The 26,499-nt window shown below is 35.3% G+C and overlaps 1 protein-coding gene across 8 annotated transcripts in view; it reads right to left on the bottom strand.

The window, feature by feature from the left end:
- Window positions 1-26,499, bottom strand: part of LOC117172747 (zinc transporter 1) — a 491,563-nt gene that overhangs the window by 143,478 nt on the left and 321,586 nt on the right. For all 8 annotated transcript variants that reach the window (XM_033360933.1, XM_033360935.1, XM_033360939.1 and 5 more), the window contains one exon: window positions 22,982-23,280. In XM_033360933.1, coding sequence (XP_033216824.1) covers window positions 22,982-23,280 — 299 coding nt within the window. The remainder of the gene's footprint in view (window positions 1-22,981; window positions 23,281-26,499) is intronic.

The following is a 26,499-nucleotide window of genomic DNA, read 5'->3' as shown; positions in this document are numbered from 1 at the left end:
TACCTTCCTCATTTTACCTAATACCTTATTTTCGACTCCTCCCAACAATCGTTTAATGGACAGGGTCCACTCATCCATCTCGATTTCCTAATTGATACCCTTCTTTCCCCCTCGTTCCCTATTGATCACCTTCCATTCCCTCCCTTCTCGGATCGCCTTTCCCACTCTTTTTCTCTACTTCTTCTATTGTATTCTTGTTTCCCTATCTGCCCTTTTTTCCTTAAATTATTTCAATTAATCCTCCCCCCACCTACCCATTTTCACTTTCCTTTCTCCAGTTCATTCCTTTTTTCGCTACACCGCTTTCATCCGGAGCATTTAAATGTCGCTATTAGCGGGAAATGTTCTAAGCCTATTTGATTACCTACTTCCACTTTATCCATTCTCTTCCTTATTCTTTTTTCTGCTGGAATGTAATCTATCACAGTCTTCCCTCTACCCATAAACGTCACTTCCCCGTCATCATCTCCTCTTATACTTTCATGGCAGATAAACCACCGTTCCTCCCCTAACATGTACAAAAGAGTTTTACCGTCTCGATCAATCTTTCTGTGCTTAGACTTTCTTCGGAATGTTTCGCTCCCTTCATCCCTAGTCTCCCCCCCCCCTAACTCTCCTGTTCACGCGTTTAAGTCTTCTTCTGTCAAGACCAGATCTTCATTCCTTTCTTTCATTCATGCCCTTAATACTCTCCAAACTTGCTTTTCCCCTCTCCTTCTATACACACAAATATCGTCACCCTCTCTCTTCCTATCATTATTCTTCTCACTATTACGCCCTCCCACCTTTCTCGTCTCTCTTCTACTCTTTCATCCCCCATCAGCTCCTTCTTAAGCCTTGACACTATGCCTCCCATCCCCCTTCTCTTTTCATGTTTTTTCCTTGAATATTGCATTGTCCACACATACCCTTTCGGCAACTTTCGTTTCAAGCTCCTTCAATCATTTTTCTCTAGCCACGTTTCACACAGCATTACCACGTCCCACTTTACAAAAGCATCTCAGAAACCCTCGTTCTCGTTTTTTAGCCCTGACACATTCCAGAAAGCTACACTCACTCCTCTCTGCTTGTCCCCCTTTCTGTTCTCAGTTTTTTTCTCTGGGGCAAACCCCGCTTTGTCTCTCCTGCTCTCATTACCTTTGTTAACCCTTCTTTCATGCATTGCTTCCTCTGCTCTCAATTCTTCTCTCTTATCGTCCCAGATCCCCTTCACCCCATTTACCCACACCCTGTCTTTCCCTACCCTTTTCCTTTCCATAATTTCTTTCTTCTCCTCCTTGCTTCCCAATTTCACTATAAGCTTCTCTACTTCTTCCTTTCCTCAAGTATTTTCTGCTTTCATTCCTTTAATTACTACATTTCGCTTTCTTTTTTCTCTCTCTTCTCCTTTTTGTCTTACTTCGATTTCATTCAGTCTTATTTCCTGGTAAGCCGCGGGGTGCTATAGAACATTGTGTTTTTATAATTAAGATTAATTCACTCCTCCATCTATACTTGTCAGAGGGCTCAAATTAACCTGGGCCCAAAAATTCTGCCCACCTCCCGTTGCTTTAGAGCCAAATATGCGGTTGGCGCAAGCGGGGTTGGCGCCCGACAAACTAAAGTTTTGGTATTCGTTGAATATTTCGCGATTCAAGGTGAGGAACTTGTGCAGACAATTCAATAACGGTGACAAATATCGTTACACAATATACAGTAATATTTCATGTATAGCCTTTCAGCGCGAGCGCTTTCAAGAAATATACGACAACTTCTCAAATACCCCTCCCCTACAGGTACCACTTATTAATATGCGTTACAATCCCACCTATTCCAAAATCAGTCTCTCTGTCTGAACTCTAGGCAGACGATGTTGCAAAGAATTTTTTATTATACGCGCCTTTATATGTGAATATATTCCGTATCCTGTACTATTTTCTCTGATTTTCTCTACATTTATATCGTTCTCCAGTGTGACCGAATCGCATAAGGCTGTACAAAAGAATAAAGTGGACCAAATTATGTTACTCGGGTGTTTTTGGGATTGCTGATTACGAATCCGGTATCAACAATTAAGAACAAATAGCGGATCCAATATGATGGAAAAGTATGCTAAATGAATTAGAGGTTGTTTCTGGGGGTTTTTGAATATTATTGTGAGGTTGAAAACATAATATGTGATTTTGTAAAGGTGGCGCTTGCGTCTATTTTTTAATTGGAAATTTTACGGCTGGTTTACATAGGGATATTTTGGAATTGTTTGGTTGAAAGTGATAGAGGTTAATTTCAAGGGATAGTCGAATATTATTGATGGTCTGAGAACAAAACATAGAACTTTTGGAAGGTGAATTGTGAGACTATTTCCAATTAAAAAATTGTATGGCTTTTTTACGTGGAAGCACGTTGGAACTGTATCGTTAACGTGGATATAACCAAATGACGTAAAATTTAAGACAAGCGCTCGCTCAAGAGAAATTACGGGGCGCGCTTGCTAAGAGGTTAAGAAGCAATTTTAATCAGATGAAGTAGAAAAGAAATCATAATTATATTATCAATGCAAATATTACCCGATTTTCATGAATCTTTTTTTCACATTTGAATTAAAACATGCTCTCAAATTTCAGTTTATGTAACCGAACTGAATCTGCTAACAATGAAAGCTACGGTGTATCTAGCTAAGCTTTTGTATGCTCCTTAATTTTTATATTATTACTGTCAATATAAACTGATTTTCATAAATCCTTTTTTCTTTTGCACCCAATTGTATGAAGAAGTTAATTCAGCGAATTTTAATTGAATAAAGCCATGCTTTCCTCAATGGAATCTCGTTCGCTCACTCTAATAAATACCCTTAAGTTTATGGATATCTGAAAATACCACTTGTCATATTTATGGAGGAATGTGGGTAGGCGAATATATATATATATAAATTTGTCATAAGGACAACCGCAGGATTTCGCCGGAAGCGGGTGCTAATCTGAAAAATTGCACCCGCTTCCAGCGAAATCGCGCTAAAATTTCCGCCACAAGCACGTCTGACAACCGTGAGATAGGTGGTTACAGTCTGTAAAGGAATCAGTACGACGATCGAGCAAAAGCCGATTAGGCCATTAGCAAGTGAAAGCTTGGCACCTCCAAGAGCGCTGATGATAAGGACAATCAGTTTAACAGAATATTCCGGGTACAATCGTTGCAACTCCCTTATAAGGTCTCGATACCTCTCTTTCTTTTCATTCTCCTTGGCTATGATGTTTTTGTCAGCTGGTGCTTTCAGGAGTGAGTACTCGAGATAGATAAGATTTCGTGCATTTTGCTCACGCCTAATACTGAAGTCAAGTCCGAGTATTTCAGCAGCCTCCTCCGCTGCTTTGTACAGAAATGCTCCTTTGCCCACTTCTTCATGATTCCTGACCATTTTAAGAAGAGGGCCTTTTCCATTTGCAACTCTATGTGCTGTACCCAGAATAATCCTGTTATGAAGACATTCAAGACTCAATATTCCGCGACCCCCTTGACGGCGTAAGATGTATAGTCGCGGAACGGATGACTTAAGATGCATGCTTTTATTCATGTGCATAACCTTTCTTGTCCCAATATCAAGAGATCTGAGCTCGTTCTTCGTCCATGGAACTACTCCAAATGAATAGAGTAGTAACGGGACGGCAAGCATGTTCGTTGCAGATACTTTGTTCCTCGCGTACAGTTCGGTAGACCAAATTTGTCGGATGAGACGTTTGTATCTGCTTCGGAGAGTATCCTTTATAGATGTCACATCTTGAATGCGGCTCTGTGGCACGCACAGGTATGTATAAGTCTCTCCAGCGCAAAGGTGCCGTATAGCGCTTTTATCAACGAGCTCAGGATCTTCAGGGATTGCGGTTTGCCGCATAAGTACCCGTCATAATGGCGCAGTACTAGAGATAGTGGCAATACTGTAAGGCAAAAGAAGAGTGGGCTCATGGTGTCGCCCTGAAAGACACCTCTCCGAAACGTGACCTTGTTAGTTGTCACACGATTTTTTCCAGATGAGATAGTAAATCTGGTTTTCCAAAGCGGCATCAATCTCTCTATGCATCCAACTATTTGCGGATGAACCTTTAAGATTTCCAAAAGACAGATGATAAGTCTATGGGATGTCGAATCGAAAGCTTTCCGATAATCAATCCAGGCCATCGATAGGTCACGCTTGTAGAATGCTGAATCTTTGCAGACACATCTATTGATGAGCAGGTTCTCCCGACATCCGGCTACGCCTTTCTTTGAGCCTCGTTGTTCATACATTTGTTGCCACACAGGTTCAATTGCCCGAACAATCCTATCATTTAGAATAGCTGTGAATATCTTATAAAGCGTGTTCAGACAAGTTATTGGCCTGTAGTTCTTCGGGTCAGCTAAGTTGCCTATTTTCGGCAGGAGTGTTGTGCGCCCTTCCACCAACCACTCTGGAATCGGCGCTTTCAACTTCAAATATGAGGTGAAAATATGGGCCAAATGCTTATGGGTTGAAGAAAACTTCTTCCACCAGAAGGTTTTGATACAATCTGGTCCCGGTGCGGAATGGTTCTTCATCCCTCTTAATACTTTTTTCACCTCCTCGGTAGTGATGGGTGGGCATGCAGCCGTGCCATGTAACCCCGTTCACGGGCCACCCTCGCATCGTAGCACTCTAGCAAGTCGTGATTCAGTTGCTCCGTCCACCCAAAGGTCGCGAGATCCCGCCGATCCATCGCATTGAATCCATTTTCATTGGCTTCCCCAGCTCTAGATTGGTCAACATTGTTGGCCGACCCATTGTCGGGAGCCCTGCGTGTTCTGTTGTTTTGAACTGCACTTAGTACAACTATGTTTGGTATTGTCATTGTTGTTCTCACGAGAAGCTAGGGAAAGGCGTTCGTCTATCCTTGTAAAGCCCCGCATGCAAGGATAAGGCTACGTACTCTGAGAGGTCGCCCGGTATCCCAGAGGCACCGTTCTAGACACCTCACCCGGGTGCCATTCAGCTTTCGGCACGGATTTCACACCTCCGCTTGGGGGTTAATTCCTTCGGGACCACCCCTGGAAAATTGTTCGCGACTGCCTATTTATTTTTATAACGATATTCAGCAGAAACCCTTGGTACAGGGACCCTCTATCCGCAACCCGAGGACGCGTTCGGTGGCTTTGTCATAGGCCCTTCGGTTTGATTCTAGAGGAATCAAAACCGAACCGAATATATATATATATGTGTGTGTGTGTGTGTACACTCCTTATCAGAGACAATTTTTCAGCTCCAGGAATAACTTGGAACTACTTACATGAAAAAGAAAAGGTTTCCCATACGCAACCCTAATTCAATAAATTGTATTTCAAATATTAGACGATTGTAAGGCAAGTAACCGAAATAAATAGCAAAAAGATTCCCGACCAGTTAAGTAGGGACAGAATCGATTGGTTTCGTAAAGGATTAAACCCAAAATTAGAATTAAGAGAAGGAGTAGCAAACTAATTATTTACAATATTTAAAAGAGCAATTATAATGAAATGACAGTTATTTTCTATTAAACAACCGCAAAGGTAGAAACGAGATGGAGTCTCATATTCTGAACGAGTAAAACCAAACCGAAACAATGAAGATTTTGTAAAACCTATTCAAGTTAATTATATTCGGGACAATACTTTAAAATACCATTTTTTAAGGTTGATTATGCAGGGACAATATGTCACCAACATATTCAAAATCCACCAACAATTGCAGTCGGTATTCTCAGCGAAATAACTGGAATAGATCCAGGTATATTGAACTAGCAGGTATAAGTAGACCTGACGCAGGTAAGCAAGGGAGAGGCTTGTGGCATCCTTGACAGCCAGGTCAAGGACCCGAATTTTAATGGAAATTCACATTTTAATTATATCTCACATCGAACTTAAAATTCCAATCAAAATTCCAAGTTTTTTCGAAATCGAAATTTTAATCAAAATTAAAATTTTACCGGAATTTTAATGCGTATTAAAATTTTCATCGAAGCTCAAATTGAAATTCAATTAATAACCCAGATGCACCTTTTAACAGGGCTCAATCACCTGCACAAATTCAAAATCGAGGTTCAAAATAATATTTAATCATTGGAAAAATACTAGAAATGTCCTCAAGGACTCTGAAATTACAAGGAGAATGAACAAACTTCACCATTAAGAATGTGCTTCTAAATTTTAGCAACAACAGCCAGAAAACGAATAATAAGCCCTTTCCATTTTGGGCGCGCATAGAAGGGCTTAGGTGCAGAAGCCGAAACATTCTATAAATTTCAACTTAAAAAGAAAAGTGTAAGTCTTAGCATGGATGATAAAATTTCATGTATCAATTTTTCATCCAAAGGACTGAAAAATACAGTTAACATGATGGTAGACACAAAAGCAGACCCGAATTTAATTAAAGAAAAAATCATTCCATCTACACTCAAGTCGCGGTACTGGGAACATTGAGCGCAGGACCGCCCTCAATATTGAAAGCACATAAGAGGACCCCACTTCTCCGAAATTTACTATATTTAAGCTGTGTAGATGATACTTGTGTTTATCTATGTGCGTCAATGTCAACCGTTTACATCTTGACATTTTGGAGTGACAATCTGGATCGTTATTATTAAAATTATTCAAATCAATAGAGCGAAAGAAACGTTGAAAGACATCACAAATATAAAATCTTCCACCGTAAGTATCAATTGTATTTAAATATGAATTAAAATTAAAGTTACAAAGTTACAGTTCTGACTATCGGGGGAAAAACGTACTTAATAGCGAGAGTTCGCAGAACAGTCCTACAGTATCTAATATAATCTACAATGAAGTATCAGTGGACAATGATTGAGTATTAGGAACCGAACTTTTTTAGTTCTGACAAAGCTAAGATAAACTATAAAGATTGAAAACTAGAATTCTGTAATAAACAATATTATTTTTTATCACTGGGAACTGTAACTATCTCAGGAAAGACAATTCTGAATATCCATTCCAAGATTAAAAATAAAAAAAAGAAGTAAGACGTGCACCTTTATTATATCCTAGAACAGAATAATTTTCAAGAAATGCCTTAGTAAAGAACAAAAATGTATGAGGTTATTTAAAAATATTCTATTTTAGTAAATATCTTTCGAGAATCGCAGTTCTTGAAGTCAACTGAGAAGAGTTCAAAAAAATACCTGCGGATGAAAAATATACATCACTTCAATCAAATCCAGTCATCACATTTAAATTAAAGGTTGTAATTCCTATCCCACTGAAAAAGAAGCGAATGAATTCTTAACACTAATTCGCCACTAAAATCAGAAGATTAAGCTGAAGAAAGTTAAGTTCGCCAGAAGAAGCACGATAGGTGAAGAATTTTATTGTTAATACAAATGTTATTTTTCTATATGCTGACGTATTCGAAAAACCTGGCGACTGTCTAGAAGCAACACATTCTTTGTAACACACTGATCAGTTAGGCCCACACCCGATAATTGTGACCCTAATTTGGATTGTAATGACTGTTTTTCTGATTACCTCTTTTGATTTAATATGATCCTTTAATTTTGACCACGCCTATAAATTATGGAATTACTCTGAATTTTGAATACTATTTTAAATACCCATTTCAGCTAATATATATTTTTAATTATGAGTAAACCCAATAATCATGACTCTAATTTATATTATGTTGGTAAACATTTCAAAGCATGCTACTTAAATATAAGTAGTTTTAGCAACTTGTTCAGTTTAGATGAAAGTAAAATGACATGTTTGACCCATTATTTAGTGATATGTCTCTGTGAAATTTTGTTGCTAAATGAATTCGTGAAATCACCTCGATTTTTGATTGAATACTATGTTTATTATAGTCCTGCTTCAAAGGAAGAAGCAAGTGCCAAGGGAGCGCACTCGAATTGAGTCAATGGTTAACCCCCTTACCTTTCTAGATACGAATTGAGCCAAGCGGTCAGATAGTAGTTTGCGGTCGTCCTGAATGAAGCCAAAAGGTTATGAAGCACACTTGAGTGCAGCATCGAGCCTTGTAACTTACAAAATTTGATTTAAAATATTAAATTTTTATTTCAAATATAATTTTTATCCATATTTCACTAAATTTAAGCGTGGGAAGTATTAATCTAATTTTATATTATTAAGTAATAATTAAACAGTAAAAGTCAGAGACATTTAAGGCAAATGTGTAATTAAATAATCTGACTTATTGCTTCTTTTTTGAAAAAGCATAAACACAAGATATGTATTATAAAATATATTAATAATTCCCTAGAAAAAAGACATGACATATTCTATAAAAATCAGGTATTTTTGATAGAATAAATCAAGTTTTTTCTATGGAGTCGATCACATATTACTTTGAGTTATAACCTAAGTATAATATTTGGTCACTAAATAAAAATTAATAATTATTAAAAATACATTAATTAAAAAATGAGCTATTTCGCTATTTATGAAGGTACAAACTTGATTCCGTTCGATCTTTGTACTTGTGACTATTGAAAATAAGCCACACTTTTCCTTTCTCAGTGTACAAGACTTTAAGGTCAACTTTTACAATTGCACAATAATATGCAGATGTAAACTCTTCAAGATCTCAGAATTAACTAAATACAATTTTCAAAAATAGATCTACGGGATTAAGGCGCTTACTCAGACTTGAAAATTAGCCCATGTATTTCTCTGACCAGCTTTTCTCCTACAATTCGGAAGTTTATGATTTCATATTTCAACCACGGAATATAAATGTCTAGATAGAGGACTGAACAGAGAGCTTTTCTCAAAAAATGGGCTAGTTTCTGTTTTATTCCAATTAATTGAAACTTGATGCATTTTTTGGGCCTGGGAAGTAGCAAACCACCACCATGAGTGTACTCATGGTGAACATAGTCCTCGAACCTCTGTCTCGCTATGAAACTGCAGGTGGTCTAGAGTGTAATTTTTTCGACGCTACTTACAAAACGTCGTAAAACGTCGTAAAAATTAAAGTAATTTCATTACTTTAATTTCACGGTGACAATTTTCAATTGAAAACTCTGCAATCATAGACAATCATAATTTCCCGTGCTGTACGATTTATGAATGATTGGGTTTAGAATGAGATACAAAGGTATAAGCTAAGGTAACCTGATAGTGGAGTCATGAGTGTGCGTGCTCAGCTTCCAGTTGGTGTTCCGCGACTCCCTTGCCGGCCGCCCCCAACCGGGTTCCTGCTGAGGTGACGCTAACGACGCAACCACACAACATCCTTTTCCTTTTATTAAAAAGATAAATATTCAATGCGTTACATAGTTTCTATAGAATGCGGGTGAACCACAGTTTCTCTTCGGCCTCTCTTGACGGGCTCTATCTTGCCATCATCGCCATCATTGGCACGATCTTGTACAACAGGTTCAACTGGCCCAGAATAACAACATAGTGTACAACAACATCATTCGACTGTTCCGTAAAATCGGAAAAAGGGCAAATATTATTACTACTACTACTACTTTCTATAGCTTCCTTATGGTAAAGCGCTGGAACTAAAGGCCATCTGTTACGTTTTACGAAGCTGCCTTTCTCCGATTTTACTAAATACGAATTTGGCACATCAAGCGGCTTTACAATACTACCGTACACGTGAAGATGAATGAACCAAACTCTATCGTCGATTTTTAAATTTGACTACTTATTAGATCGATGCCGCTTGTTATACAAATTTGATTGTTTATTGTTTTTGTTCTTTCAAAGTTAAATACCAATATATGGTTATTGAAAGTTCCTAAATTTTTGGGAATGATTGGAAGAAAAGAACGTATTTTTCTTGAAAACATAAGCTCCACTGGACTAGAACCGTTTTCAAGCTGAGTCGATCTGTAAACAAGTAATCCTTCGTGTGTTTTCCCAATATTGTATACTATTTGCAGCTATTTTTACTGCAGCTTCGGCTGCGCTATTGCTTTGCTGATACTTAGGAGAGCTGGGAATATGTAAGAAGGAATAATCAATCTAAAGTTGTATAGTAAATATTCCTCTGAATAAGAAATACTATCTTTGAATGCAAAATACGACAAAAGACCCTCTTTTAAGCTAACTAAATGGGTGCAAACTCGAAATTGTCATCAGAATTATAATTGTCTTTAATAAATGAAAAAGGGGATCGCTGAAGAAAAGGATAAGTTTCCTTTTTACACCAAAAACATGGTTTTTATTTCATAAACTTGGACTAACTTATTTATACATTTAGTAATTAATCTCCACGCTAAATGCGTTTTTAAACACAAGACATTTTTGTTTATTATCCGTTAGTATCAACCCTCAAAACTTAGAAATCAAGACAATGAACAATCTTGGTTTTAAATGAAGCTCGATGCTAATAGAAAATGTATTCTAAATAAACAATGTAAAATCATAAGATTTCTCTCTAAATTACTGGATTTTACTTTTATTTTATTTTCTCAATCTTTTTATTGAAATCATGTTATATCTCTAAATAGATTTATAACTCTGAGCTAATTATTCCTTTTTACGAATTTTATTTACTAACCATAGATGCTCATTGCATTTAAACAATTCTAAAATATACTAACGCTTGTTGAAGCCAGATAAGGTCATCGATTCTTATGCCAGGTTGAGGAACTAGTTTCGATCGTTATTTACAATATTATCTAAAAAAGGCAATTGTACAAAAGGCTTATTGGGTCTTTCTACGACTACCTACTAAAGAGGTAGTCTGCTAAGATTTTAGTAGAATTCAGGAGCTATACCGATGCAATAGCTAGCATTCCTGAGCCAAACCTAACAATAGTATCTCATTTGCGTTCTTTCGGAATTTTAGAAACTGGACGCTGGAGTCCTCTTTTTGAATTTACGGAGATATTTTCTCTCTTTCTGCTTCTACCTCTCTTACTCTCATTCACCACTAAATGCTTCGGAAACAGGTGGAACAATAAACCATCTCATATGGATTAAAGCACTCAAGGATGATTGATAAGTTGTAAATTTTAATGTTCTATATTACTGAGCAAGTGTCACGGAGGACCCTATTGTTGCCCGAAAGTATTAACACAAAATCACAAGAAGATCTAATAAATATATTAACCTCGTTACTTAACACATGCCTCAAAAATATTAAAATGCACGATATTATTTATTCAACCGTTATGGAAAATGGATATTTTAACTATCTCCATTCTAGGGTGTATTCGAACATGAGAGAAAGGGGATGAATCTTCGAACCCTTCTTTCAATTTTTATCCTCGGATCTGAGCTTTTCAGCTGCAAGATCGCAAATCTCGTTTTTCGGCTTAGGGGCCCTTTTTATATCCTCTCATCGTACGAGTGGGAATCGTTGGAGTCGTGGGCGTCTGCGCTCTTATCTTTTTCCTGTGAAAGGCATCCTTTAGAGGACTTGCATAGGAGATAGTAGTTTTGCCTAAATTTAGGCTCACCTTTGTGACTCGCAGGTTACAATATGTATATTTGAAAAACTGCACCCAATCACAGCGAAATCGCGGTAAAATTTCAGCCACAACCACGTCTCACAACCGCGAGATAGGTGGTTATAGTCTGTAAAGGAATAAATACGACGATCTGGCGAAAGTCTCATGCACCATGAGGACACGGAGCGACCCAAGGTTTAACAGAATATTCCGGGTACAATCGTCACAACTCCCTTATAAGGTCGCTATACCTCTCTTTCTTATCATTCTCTTTGGCTATAATTTTTTGGTCAGCTGGTGCGATATTAAGGTTAATGCCGTAAGAGTGACAGACATGGTAATAAAGCACTCTTGGTGTCGCATTGTACATCTGAATGTAGGTCTTTCCCGCATGAGTTGGATAACTAGATAGTATGTGTACTAAATGCTCGGGTTGTGCATGGCACGCCCTGCAGCTATAATCGGAAATGTTTTGGATCAAAATGTGGCGACAGTATATTAAAGTGGAAATGACACCGCCTTGACATGCCAAAATGAAACCCTCCGTGTCAGACGCCAATCCGGGTGACTCAAGAAAAGCAACATTTAGTTCACACGACATTGACTGATCCTTCACATTTCTGTGGAACATGCCGTGCATCCTCTTATCGAGGAGCTGTTCACGGAAGTTTTTCTCTTGTGCTTTCTTAATCCGGGCTTTCAGGAGTGATTGCTCGAGATAGATAAGGTTTTATGCATTTTGCTCACCCCTAATACTGAAGTTAAGTTCGAGTTTTTCAGCAGCCTCCTCCGCTGCTTTATACAGAAACGCTCCTTTGCCCACTTCTTCGTGATTACTGACCATTTTAAGAAAAGGGCCTCTTTCATTTGCGAATCAATGTGCTGTACCTAGAATTATCCTATTGTAAAGATATTCAAGATTCAATATTTCGCGACTACCTTGACGGCGTGAGATGTAGAGTCGCGAAACAGAAGACTTAAATGTATGCTTTTGTTCATGTGCGTAACCTTTTGTGTCGCGGTATCAAGGGATCTGAGCTCGTTTTCCGTCTATGGCACCACTGCAAATGAATATAGTACTACCGGGACGGTAAGCATGTTTGTTGCAGATACTTTGTTCTTCGCTGACAGTTCGAACGCAAACACATCTTATTCTACTTAACTCTTACATTACTATTACCGACAATCTTTACGCTTCTAATTTAAGCGACTTCCATTTCCGTTTTCATTAAAATTTTTATACCTCCATTTGCTTTTTTTCACATGAGTTCTTTTATTCTCTCTCATTCGCTCCCCTAGCACCCTCCAACTCCTTTACCCATTCTTCTCCTAATCTATCTTCTCCGAGAATCTTATCCGCATTCTTTTGCCAGCTTGCTTTATCTTCCATTTCTCTGCTATATCCTTTCCATCCGTGCTTCCACGTTTCCTTCTCCCATTCACATATTCTATACATTTTGTTCTCTTCTTTTTTATAATACGTGCCCTTCGCTACTTCGTTACTCAATCTAAATATTGCTATTCTGGTCTACCTTCTCTCTCCCCTTACCTTTTCTAAGTACTTTGGTACTTCTTCCTTTTTTATCATCTTATAATATTTATGGTATTTGAATTCCTCAATCATCCCCCATCATTTTATTATTTGTCTTTCCCTGTCCTTTTTCCAATTCTTTATAGTTTACTCCAGATTTGTCTTCCATTTCTCTAACATCAAAGAAGTCTCTCCTTTCTTCTTCCCAATTTATTAATTCGATTGCCCTTCCTCTCCTCTCTTCTAGCTCCATTAAACACTTTCTCGCCAACTTCCCTTCCTTTCCCAATCTCAGCTTCGTCTCAAATTTCCATGTTCTCTTTCCCGCTCTAATACCAAACTTATCCCTTTGCGCTTCTTCTCTCACCATATATCCTGGCGTCCTCCTATCTGTTCCTAGTATCCACCTTCTATACCTTTCTTATAAACTCTCAATATCTTTTCTTTCTTTCCATCCCCACATCTCTCCTCCATAACGTAATACTGGCCATACTAGCATCGTAAATAACCACATTCTCCTTCTCAAATTTTTTTAATCTTCTTTTTTCTATTCCCCATGTCTGTTTCATTACACCTGTTGCTATTGTATCCTTTCTCTAAAATGAGCTCTATGATCTCCATTTGTTTGCAAAATATGCCCCAAATATTTAATCTCTTTTACTGCTTCTAACTTTATCCCCTTTCGTTCCCTTCTCCATTCTTTCTTCCTTCCCCCTGCTTTTATAAACCTCATTATCTTTGTCTTTTCTACATTTAGAAACAGCTTTTTGCCATCTGAGTATTTCTCTAATCCTGTAATTAAGCCCGCCATCCCTTCTTCATCCTGTGCCATCAACATTATGTCGTCTGCGTATGCCAGTGTATATATCTTTTCCGTCCCTATCCTAACTCCTCTCCAACCTTTTCTCCTCATTTCTTCCTCTAAGTCTGATATTAATATATTAAATAAAAGTGGGCTCAGAGTGCACCCTTGCCTCACGCCTTTCACCCCTATTCGCTCTTCCATTCCTACAATTCTCACTCCCTCTATCTCTACCTTCGCATTATTCCTTTTTAGCACTTCTTTCACTCCTTACTTCAGCTCCTTCCCCTTTAATATTATACCCTTTATCACCATGTTTCTTTTTTGAAAATCAAACCGAAGTCTCCCGCTGTGGAATTTTTATGTTTTAGTTTAAATAAAACAATAATTTGATTTTTAATCGATATAGAAGCCAATATTAATATTACCCTAGGAAAATGCATAGTAGTTTTTCACCTTGTCTCTTCACATTTTTCTCTGAGTACAGATGGAATTCTAAGAAGAGAATAAATCCGACGAGAAAAGGTTAAAATTTCATTTTGAAAAATTATATAGTTACACAATTGAACCCGTTAGAGCCTATTACTTTTGTCGACAACGAATCAAAAGTCTCGAAGGATCAGGTAACTAACAATAAAGAAAAGGGATCAAAACCAAAATGTAATAAAGACACCCAGGAACCGGAACTAGATAGTGAAATAGAATTTGATTAAAGATTGAATTCAATCATAAACTAGGCTGAAAACGAACTAAATGAACCTTGAACTCAAGAAGTTGGAAATGCAGGAACTAGTGAAGAAAATAAAAAGCCAGATTTTCCAGAATGAGTAGCATCGTCCTCGAACCTTCCACAATTCTGCCACGTCGAAAATATAGTTTCAATCAAACAACAGGGTGGTGTAATCATCATAAGTCAGATTAACTTCATCGCAATAATCAATCGGAATTATAGCTAATTCAGAAACTCTCATGACTGTAATAAATTACAAACCTCGACATACGCCTCAGTTGCAAGCGCAGTGAGTGAGGGATAATTTAAGAAACTGCAAAAGGGCAAATATACGCGCCAACAATCAAACCCAAGGGTGAAATAGAACAAATAATGTTTGCTAAGGCATCATAAGAGGATTTAAAAGGAGAATATAACTTTTTCAAGCCAAATTATAGTATATATTGAATGGAAGGACCCTCGTATAACAGAAAATATCTAATTCAATTTTTTGTAGATGATATCAAGCGTAGAAATTTATTTACCACGATAAGCGATGAAGAAAATAGAATAAGAGTAGATGAACTTTAGTCAAGAAAAGAACATTGAAAACTAACTCAAAGGTGTTTATGTTATGTCACAGACAAAGCGTCAAAAATGTTAATTGAACTTTTCAAAGAAGGGAACTGTTGTGAATACTGTTACTTGGGGGGACACAAGATGAGTAATTATAGTGGAGTTTTTAAGACATGAAAATAATGTCAGAAATAAAAACACTTTCATATACAATGAAGTATCTGAAGAAGAGTCCAGTGGAAATTAGTTCTATTCCTACTGTTAACAATAATTCCAGGACGTCCCATGCAGTACAAAATGCAACCATTCAACGTTAATTTCGGACTATTCTACGAAAAGCTAGACTCTATACATCAGACACGGAAAAAATGAATTCGTAGAAAAATCACGAACTAGTAGCTAGGTCTCAGATATGAGAAAAAGTCATTGGACATTGATGTAATTTCGTAAATAATCTGCACGCGTATGTGTGGATTGATTTCGTCGCATAAGTGGCTAGAATTTTTATTATACCCACATTGTTCAGCCTCGAGGGCTGCGTGTGTATACGCACTCAGGGTTTATGTTTAGAAAGTTTCGAGTTCGAGGTTTCAAAACCTCACAGTTGCGCGAATTTATTAACATAAATTAAATCGTACAAACAACATTTTTCCCTTTTTATATTCAAGTTTAAATTTTTCAAGAGCTCTTCGTAGGAAATTCGAACTGCTCGTAAAAAAGTTCTAAATTTATCTATACATTTATCATAGAAATAAGGATTTGATGTTTGATTTTTTTATCCCGTATCCGAGACCTAGCTACAAGTTCATGACTTTTTTACGGATAAATTTTTTCCTTGGACGCTCAATTATTGGAGTGTATGTAGATACTAATGAAGTAAAACTTTATTTACTGAATAATAAATTTAGTTGAAATCCGCACATCAGAACATAGATAAGAGTATGTTGACAAGATTGATGAATTCCACAACAGAAAAAATAATTTGCGCCAAATATTAGGCAAGAAAACAGACAGAGACAAGGAAGATATTGACAAGATAAACAGACATTTACGCACAAGAACCAACGAAATACAGCAAAGGCAATAATTATTGCAATAGGCAAACAAAAATACACAAAGTCAAGAAAATAGCATAAAAAGATCTATTATATTTTAATTATATAGGACAATGGACAGCACACGTAGAAGCAAAATTTTACCATTAACTTGAAACCCTGCCGCAATTTTCCAATGTCATAGAAAATACTGGAAAAATAAACGTGCATCTAGCTCAAATAAGGAATCGTCAAATAACAAGAGATAATAAGGAAAATACACAAAAAAATAATGAATGCCCATTACTTAGTAACAATATTAAAACCGAAGATTTATATTAAATAGGTGAAGCTGACATCAGATACCAATAAAACATTCTAATGATATCAATAGACACTCTCCTTATAGAAAGAAAATCGTATCACTTATATAAAATAAAGCCGTATCCAGTACCTTAAAAAATGGATTGTAAATATAACAGAACCTGTATATACACTTTCCAAACAACCGTACGTAGCTATATCACTTGATGAACAAAAGTTCTTTTTGTCCAATCAAGAATATCAAAATTCTTTTATAAAACCCGGATATAATACTAGAGTGGTCCAAAAATTATTTTCGAGCTACAGGGCAAGACACGCCCCAAAAGTTTCCATATGCAGAGCCAGAAAATGAGTTATTATTTCCCTCGAAATTTAAATATTAATACGTGCCACCGGGCGCTTCAAAGTGCCATTTAATTAAAATGGGGAAATTTTAAATTTTCGAAAAATTGAACTAAAAACTATATTTTTAGGTATTATTATTACTTTTCAGCAATTTAATTCGTACGTTTGATACAAATAACTATTCATGGACGATTGAAATATTTTTTATAACTTTTTAAACAACTTCCAATTGCATACAGAATGTAAATAATTTATTCCCAAAAAATGTAGAAAATAATCGCACTTTGTGATTGAAATGTAATTGTTTTTCATTGTTTGAAGAAGTGAAGTTTTCTAAAAACATTATGTAATTATTAAAACAATTATTAAAACAATCATTTATTGTTTATAGGTTTTGTTCAATAATTACTTAATTTTGATAGATTTATTTTAATGTGTAATAAATTAATATTTGTTTAAACAATCTCTATAAACTTAGGGAGTTATTTTGTTGATAACTAAAAAAATGAAATAAAATAGAATACATACAATTATGTTTCAGACTGTATAGTGTATAGAAAGAATACACTAACCACTTTTTGATTTTTTCCACAAATACAATTTGTTTGAATGATTACTCATCCAAAAATACTTTAAGAATCGTATTTTCTGAATTAAAGGTAATATTAAATCATTTCGAGTAGCAAATTCTGCTATATGCTTTATTTTATTGTTTATACACTTAATTATTGTTTTTTATATTTTTTTTATACTATTTTTTTAACAAATTATATTTGTTTACATAATTGTTGGCCAAATCTAGAAGATGCTCGCTCGCTCCATCAAAACATTAAAGTGCTATCTCGGGCGAGCAAATCATGAAGGTGCCACTTCTCGCTAATCTAAACGCGAGAAGTGACAACCTTCATGCTTTGCTCGCTCGAGATAGAACTTTAATGATTTGATAAAGCGAGTGAGCACCTTTTAGTTTTGCCCAACTTCTAGTCTCATTTTGCTCAATTACGCGAGCAAGACTTTCTAGCGCTAACTTCTCGGTTAGTTTTTGATTGCTTTTATTTTTGGTTAAATACCGTCAAGTCGTGTCGCGTGCATTGGCACCCTACCGTTAGCACGCCTCGATATATTCTTTATATAAACTATACAGGCAGAAAAATCATTTTAAGTTTTCTATTTTATTTCAGTTTTTTAGCTTTCACAAAATAACTGCTTGAGCAAATAAAAATTGTTTAAACATCTAGAAATTTATTATTCATTAAAAGAAATCTATGAAAACTATGTCATTATTGAAGATAAAGTAGCATAGGATTAAATATTTCCAAAAAAATTACTAGTCCAAACAGTGACAAAATATTGCATTTCAATCAGAAAATACGATTATTTTTTCACATTTTTGGGAAATCAATAATTGTTTAAATAATTTACATTTGTTAACACTATTAAAAATGGTTTAAAAAGTCATATTTCGGGCGCTGCTAAAATTGGACAGAATACCAGAACGAAAAATTAATAGAAGCAATTGATAAATAACTATTAGAATTCGAACGGCTACAACATCATAACAGAATGAATAACAAAGAAAATTTAAAGGAAGAAGAATTAGGATCAAGGAGATAAATTCAGTAAAACATCAATCTTTATCTTCATCTAAGTCGCCACATTCCAAGTCGCTGATACACACACTTAGTATTGGATATGCCATATTCCGTCCATGTGTGCCCACACTTGCATGTGAGGACAGTTGAGTTAATCAGGGGGAACTTTCGCAAAAAAAAAATTTCGCGTTGGTACGCTGGGAGAAAAGAACCGTGGCTACACTTAAGTTCTCTTCCGCGGTCAGAAGAGCTGTCAAATTCGGACTGACGGTATACTTGCATTATATCCCCTTACCTTCCCTAGATGTTAGTTGTGTGATGGAAAGGGGTCAGGGGGACAAAAAGTGATTATGGGGTTTTCGTTGTATGTGCTTATCCTTCTTAGATCATAGTATTGGAATTCCTATTTTTTGGTAGAAAATTAATCTTCTTATTGAAAGGATAATTTGTTGGTTTATAATTTATGGTTTTTTGTTCCAAATTCTGCTGGTTTTCATAGAAATTCTATTTTTTCAGATGAAAATGTAACTGTTTGATTTTAACTTAAAGTGATTATGATTTAAAATAAAAATATTTTTTAGTTGAAATATTGACTATTACATTTTTTGTTGCAAATTCATCATTTTAGGTTGAAATTAGTTTGTTTTTCCTAAAAATAAACTTGCTTGTTGTAAAATTATATTTTTTGGTGGAAAATTGTCTTATTCTATAGAAAACTCGTCTTTTTGACTGAAAAATTCAACAGTTCAGTAGACAATCTAACTTATTTAGTAGGAAATTCACCTGTTACGTAGAAAATTAGTTTTTTCTTTTTGAAAATTAAGTTTTTGCAATAAGAATTTTAATATTGCATTTTCGGTTGGAAATTTGTGTAATTTGTTGAAAATTCATCTTTTTTATAGTGCCTTCTAAAAGATTCCTTTTTTTTGCTTGAAAAATTAAATATTCGTTTAAATATACAACTACTTCAAAAAAATTAAACTATTTTATTGAAAGTTTAAATGATTTGTTGAAAATTTGTCTTTCTGGATATAAAATGCGTAGTATATTCTGACTGAAAAATCATATTTTTTAGTAAAAAATCGTTTTTAAATGAAAATTTGTCATTCACAATTAAAAATGAACCATTTTTAATGTGAATGCATGCCCTTATCGCATTACTGCTATTACTTCTATATCACGCACTGCGCGAAAAATTTATTTTTAAAAATAAAATTTTTATTTTAAAGTTTAATTTTTGGGTTTGAAATTCAACTTTTATGTAGAATATTTCTTTTATTTTTGCCTAAAAACTTAACACTTTAATAGAATTTTATTTCTTCATTCATAATGTGTCCCCTAAGGGCTTGCATGACTTCCATTCCATAATCTTTTCACCTAAATATTTTAAAAAATCTTCGCCTTACTATTTACAGTTATTTACAAATCTTTACATAATATCTCATATCTAGATCCTTATTTATATTTCCTGTGATAACGCAATAAAGGACATTTTTGCGAACGAGTGAGCGAGAGATCGAAAGCGAGTGTGCAGGCGAGAGAGAAAGAACGAGAGAGAGAGAGAGCCAGAGCACAGCAGCATCTTAGTCTACTTATGCTATTACATTACCGTTATTTACAAATCTTTACGATTCTAAAGTGAGCGAATTCCGTTTCCTTTTCCTGTCACTTCTCGTGTACCTCCTTTTTGCCATTTTTTTACATGGATTCTTGCATTCTTTCTCATTCGCTCCTCTACCACCTCCTACTCGTTAACTCATTCTTCTCCTAAGCTATTCTTCCCTAGAAACTTTAATACATTCTCTTGCCAGCTTCCTTTATCTTCTATTCCTCTTCTACATCCTTCCCATTTATGCTCCAATGTGTTCATCCAATGTATTCTATCTTCTTTTTCCCAATACAATCCCTCCCTTACCTCGTTTCCGAAGCTAAATCTTTCTATTCAGGTCCAGCCTCACCTCTTCTTTCTTTTACCTTCATTAAACACTTTCTACCTAAATTTACCTTCTTTCCTTACCTCAGCTTCGTCTTAAAATTCGAACCCCTCTTTCCCGCTCTGGTACATAATTAATCCCTTTGCGCTTCTTTTCTTACCATATATCCTGACGTCTTCCAATCTACCCCTAGTGTTCACGTTATATACCTTCCTGATAAACTCTCAATATCTTTCTTTTCTTTCCATCTCCATATCTCTGCTCCATAACCTAATATTGGCCATACCAGCGTGACAAATAACTACATTTTCCCCCTCTAATTAATTTTTAACCTTCTTTTCTCTGTATCTGTTTCATAACCTCAGCTGCTTTTTTTTTATCCTTTCTCTTATATGATCTCTATAATCTCTATTCGTTTTCCTTCAACTTCTTTCTCGAATCTCTCCGACAAAATAGTTACATATACTTCATACAATGTTGCCATCAGCGTCGCACCCATATAATATTTAACCTCCTTCACCTATCTTCACTATTGGTATGACCAACCTTTCATTGATCACACAACTCAGTATACTCAGTATATTTGAAGAATCCCCTTTTCCTGCTCTTTTTACCTTTGCTCCCCTTTTATCTATATTTATATTACATTTTTCTCCCTCCAATGTCACTATCAAGTTAAAGTGATCCGAATGAATACAATCTCCTACCTCTAGTTTCTTGGCCTTCTCTATTACCTCATCATCCACTATTAAATAATCAATTACCCCTCCCCTTTCTCCTCCCGAGCGTGTATATTCTCCTTTCTCATATATCTCTATATTTCTGTTTTAGATAAACCATCCCAACTCATGCAAGCTCTTTAAAAACTTCTTTCCCTGCCTGTTCAGTACCTTATCTTTGGACCTAGGTAACCTCCTCCTACTCTTTCACATCCTTTTTCATCTAGCCATTTCTCCATCATTATTACTACATCCCACTATGTCAAATTTCTCATAACCTCCCTATCTTTTCTATCCTAGTTTCCCGGCAACTAATTTTTTACAATATCTTTCTTTTCTTCGTCCCAACCCTACCATATTATATCTATATGTATTCTCTCAGACTTAACCCATTTTCGTCTTCCCTTTTTTCTTTCCTCTTACGCTATTCTCCTCAACTTATGCTGCATTTTCCTTTCTGCATATGTCAAATCATCCTCTATTATCTCCGAGCTGCCATGTAACATCCTCTTCTTTGTCATCGCTTCCCTCTTATGTTTCAATTTCTTTAGTTGCACCAGTAGTCGAAGTCGTATATATCCAAAATTCTTTTGAACGAAGTTAAAAGAAAATTAACCTATGTCGAGGAATTATTATTAAATTATTATAATTTTTAATATTTATAGCCATACGTTCTTAAATAGTGGAAAAATGTCTCCTGATTTTCCTGAAAGAAAACTTTCATTGCGGACGATGATGATTTTAAGAAGGAACGACAGGGCGACAAAACCAGGCGTCACTAGAATGTCACGCGTGTTCCCAGATCGAAAGATAAAGGTAACACTGTTCTGCAACGCTATTACTGTAGGAATATGTATTAGTTCTGGAATTCTATTATGTAACTAATATAGCTTTTTCAGCAAACAAGCTTGGCCGAGATTTTGCCACGAAAGTTCAAGCGGTTAAATTGCACAATTAGTTGAGACAACAGCTAGATACATTCGGGTTATGTAGTTTAGGTAGGGGTCAAATATTTGGCGAATGTAATTTTTTAAAGGGTTTAAACGTACGATTATATGTAAAGTGGGCAGCAATTGAAATTTTGTTATTTAAAATATGAACTAAGAGTAGCAATAATACAAAAAACATGTTTTTCTCAAATATCCTTGTAGGACTGTTACAGAATTTTTTAAATTCATGAAAAAAAGTTGTTACACTGTTACGCAATTTTTACGGATCGATTCCAGCACAAATTTGCATTGTCAAACTGTCACATATGTTTGAGGGCACTAGAAAAGAACAATTTTCTGTTGTACCCCTGTCCCTAAATTGTTCAAAAAATATTTTTTACATATAAAGCTGTTCCAGGATTGTCACAAAATGATTACAGAGAAAGTTTTCATCGTAAAACTGTTACATATTTGTTACGTCATTATTACAGAACGTAGTTACTCGGGCAAACTTCCTAAATTGTTCTGAACAAAATGTTTGACATATAACGCTGTTTAGGAATTCTTACAGATATTTGCAACGAATTAAAAACTACAGCATTTTGTGCAACAGTTTATAATGTAATTTAGTTTCCGAAAACGTTCAAAACAAGAAATTTAAAAATATTTTTATTTATTTTAAAGCTTCTACGAGTTAACTAAATTTCATACAAAATTAAGTTTGCCTAATTCGTAACGGTAACGAAAAGATAAACTATTCTTCGTAGAACCCATCGATTTAATAGTTCTCGCTGTGATAAGGCATTTTTAGCGTTTGGTTAGTTTCAAAATATATACATTGTCGTCAAAATCATACAATTTATTTGTCCACGTACGATCGTGTTTCGAGAAAATGATAATATATTTATGATACACGAATGAAGATCTTTACTTTTGACAGTTTTTGGCCTTTCGTGGATGTGAGAAGTCAGACATAAAGTCGAAGAACAAGTGTGAGATAGCAGATAAACTACACAAAATAAAAGTGACAATTATATGCAAGTATTTGCTTTAAGTAACTTTAAGCTTAAGAAAGCTTGCTACATACCTGTGTGAAATTACATTTCCTGTTTTGGACACGTGTAGGTGAGTACTTTGGTTAAAAGTGTAACCTCCAATTAGAATGTAACAAAAAGCATTTAATAGGATTCCTGAGACACCAATACACATTACTGGAAGTGGGTGATGCATAGCATCTAGGTGATCAATATGAATTAATGTTTGCAGTGCTTCCATAAGTAGAGAAAAACAGAAAGATGCAAGAAAAACACAGCATATAAGCATCGTTATGATGTCTATTCTTGCCCAACCAAATGTACTCTTCATACGTCTGTCAGAATTTGTTTGCTGAAATTCAATTTTAATTAATATTAATTCGCTATGATATACGTGGGATTCTCACAGCTAACAGCTATATGTACATTATCTCATAGAATACGTTGACAATCCTTGTGTAAAAATTTGGCAAAGAACTACAAGCAGGAACATGTATAGGTCCCATACAGGAATTAATACATACAATAGATTCGAAATTTCTGAGCTGACCTAATTTTTTTTAGTTGCTCAGCATGTCCTAAGTTCAATAATATGTCTACTTTTTTCCTCTCATGAGTACAAAAATTTGGAAGCTGTGCGCCAAATTTCGTACATGTATGTGACTAAATACATATGACAATAGCCACAAACGCTTATACATACACGACACAAACGTGGTTAGTGCAATGTCCGCGATTACTCCGATTAAATCTAGTACTTTTTTCGTAGTAAATTTTTTTGTGGCGACCATGCGTCACATGTTCATTCCCCAAAAATACGAAATTTATATTGTTTTAAATTGCCATGCATTTTGGCAACGGTTTGACTTATTTTTCTGATTCTCGTACGCTTCGAGGAGCAATCTTGGCATTCTTAAATCTATAGATACCCGGTAAGAAGGAGTTGATTGAAACGGGTTGAAACACTTGAATGCATTTTGATTGCATTTTTGCCTGTTTGCTTCGGAATGTATAAAAGCGTCATAAAACGTATTGAAATGATGCTAGCTAGCTGTTTGATTGAAAGTGATGACACAAGCAAATCATTATTTACCTCCCTAGCCTTATGTAGCATCTTATGTATTATATGTATCCCTAGCATCTTATGTATTATAAAAGTCATTGTACTAAAAAGTTATTACTGAGGCTGATCTTTATTGAACTCTGAAATTATTTCATTGTCATGAAAGTTTCACGAAATGCAATAAAAAATTTTGCAATTAGTAGTTTTTTCACAGAATCGATATTAGTTACAAGAAATGTGGAATACAAAACTCTCATCACCCCACTTAATAAAAAATTTGGCCACGTTTTTACCACATCGTTACGACATCTTTACGACAACTTTACTACATTCTATGTTTATGTAACGATGTCGTAAAGACGTCGCCAAATTTTTTGCCTACTGGGATCTCTCCGATGGCGTTTATGTGAATTATGTTCAGAATTGCTGGGAATGGAAACTGCTACAGAACTTCGAAGCGCATTGAAGGACATTGACTCTATTCTATATTTTGTTTTCTAGAAAACATTCTATGTCATTCAAGTTTACGAGTTACCGAACCAAATTAAATGTCATTAATGTAGATTTCTACAAACGCATTACAACGACGTCAGTTTAATGCCTCTAAATTTTATCGCATTAAAATTATTTTAACGAGACAAATTTTATACGATGAAGTGCATTTAATGGAATTTCGGCCTAAAATGTGATTGGTGTGCATTTAAGGGCACGGGAATTTCTATTATTTTAAATACCATTCTTTGCGCTTCAATTAACTCTATACCGGGTATGTAGCGGTTCAAGTCCATTTGATGAACAAACATAGGATACATATATTACAAACACATTACAAAACAGTTAAAAAATACGTACCAAAGAACGTCTCAAATTGGGATACAAAATGACGTAATTCGTTACACCTTTTTTGCTTCTTTTTATACGCCGTTTTTTCGTACGTCGTTTCTGACGTACGAGGGGTAAGAAAGACTAAATCGGCAATGAACAAAGTAATTATGATTCATGAATCAAATACTCTAAGATTGCGGGTAACAAAAACTAATCAACACTTTACTTACGGCACGTTGTCTTATATCTATGAAATACATGCTGCAATGGAAAAGTACTAAATACTTATATGAATAGTCCTGGAGACTACCCGGTAAGAAGGCTTCCATTGTGAGGTATTCGAAAATTGCTTTTTCAATTATGAATTGACAATTATTGAGTCCTCTTCGATACGATTTTTTCTTAACGTTTTGAATGTCCATAGTAGTAAAAGTTATCTCTTAAGCCAAATCCCTTTCTGTAGCCAGTTGCGACAAAAATGTTCTGCATACTTTTGTATACCCCCAAATCAAACATAAAGCATCAAATTTTTAATCCTCTTTCAACTTGCATAATTGGTTGTTCTTATTTGTTAGTTTTCGAATAATAATGAGGTTAAATGTATGAGGTGATATATTGTTATACACAACACTATTAGAGTATGCCAGTTGAATGCTTCTAAAGCACCTTCTAATAATTTTAATGCGTTAAACGAAACTGGTGTTTTCAATTTATTTCAGGTTACGATTGACAGTTCCGATCGAATTTGAAAGGGATTGGAATCAGCATATTTTTTCTGTCTAATCACGGATTCAAAGAAGGACAGATACGGCAATCATAGGTTTCGTAATTTGTAATACCTTTGAATTTCAGCCTTCATATTGTATGAAGGAGCAATGACTTGTAAAGATTATTTTAACTTCCAATTTTCGATTGATTTATATTGAAAAAAATTAATAATTAAATTAATGGCTTTGATAAGTAAACGAACATTGCCTCATATCGATTATTTAAAATCTCAGTTGTTAACTAATACATTTTTCTACGAGATCCGAAAAGAGAATTTCATTAACATTTTTCTGAATGATTATCCACGCCATTGATTTGAAACTTTCCCTCATGAAATCCATTTGTGGAAAAAAATGTCAGGAAAAGTCTTTGCCATGTTTAAAGGTTTCACTTATCGGATTTTGTTCGCGACCAATAGCCAATTCCACCCATTTTAAATCCCTCACAAAACAATTTTATGACATGAAGTTATATAATTTGAGAGAATTCAACACTTCCATAATAATCCGAACCATCGAAAACGCACTATTAGTACGCATTTGAAGGCTAGTTAATAAGCGCAGTGATCCCAGATCTGAAACGAGATGCGGTCCAATACTATGGCAGGGCTATGTCCGTGTGAATATAGTAGGAGACGCTGTAAATGACTGAGTTGCACGCGCAACCCATTTCTCCTCTTCTGAATTTGAAAACTCGAAGATGCACGATTGCCGGTCGGAGCACTTCGTCGATTCTATTTATATATCTATCTGCTAACAGCTAACTGCTTTGAAATAAATTCAGGAAATTGGGATTTTAATGTTTCCAGATTTTGATGCTGACGATTCTCATGATTTGAATAGATCGCGCGCCTCTTGATATGCGTGTATTTTGAGGTTATGTTATTTCATGTATAAAATATAAATTATATAAATA

The sequence above is a fragment of the Belonocnema kinseyi genome, chromosome 5 (genome assembly GCF_010883055.1).
Source record: "Belonocnema kinseyi isolate 2016_QV_RU_SX_M_011 chromosome 5, B_treatae_v1, whole genome shotgun sequence".
Lineage (NCBI taxonomy): Eukaryota > Metazoa > Arthropoda > Insecta > Hymenoptera > Cynipidae > Belonocnema > Belonocnema kinseyi.
This window is presented reverse-complemented; position numbering and strand designations above follow the sequence as displayed.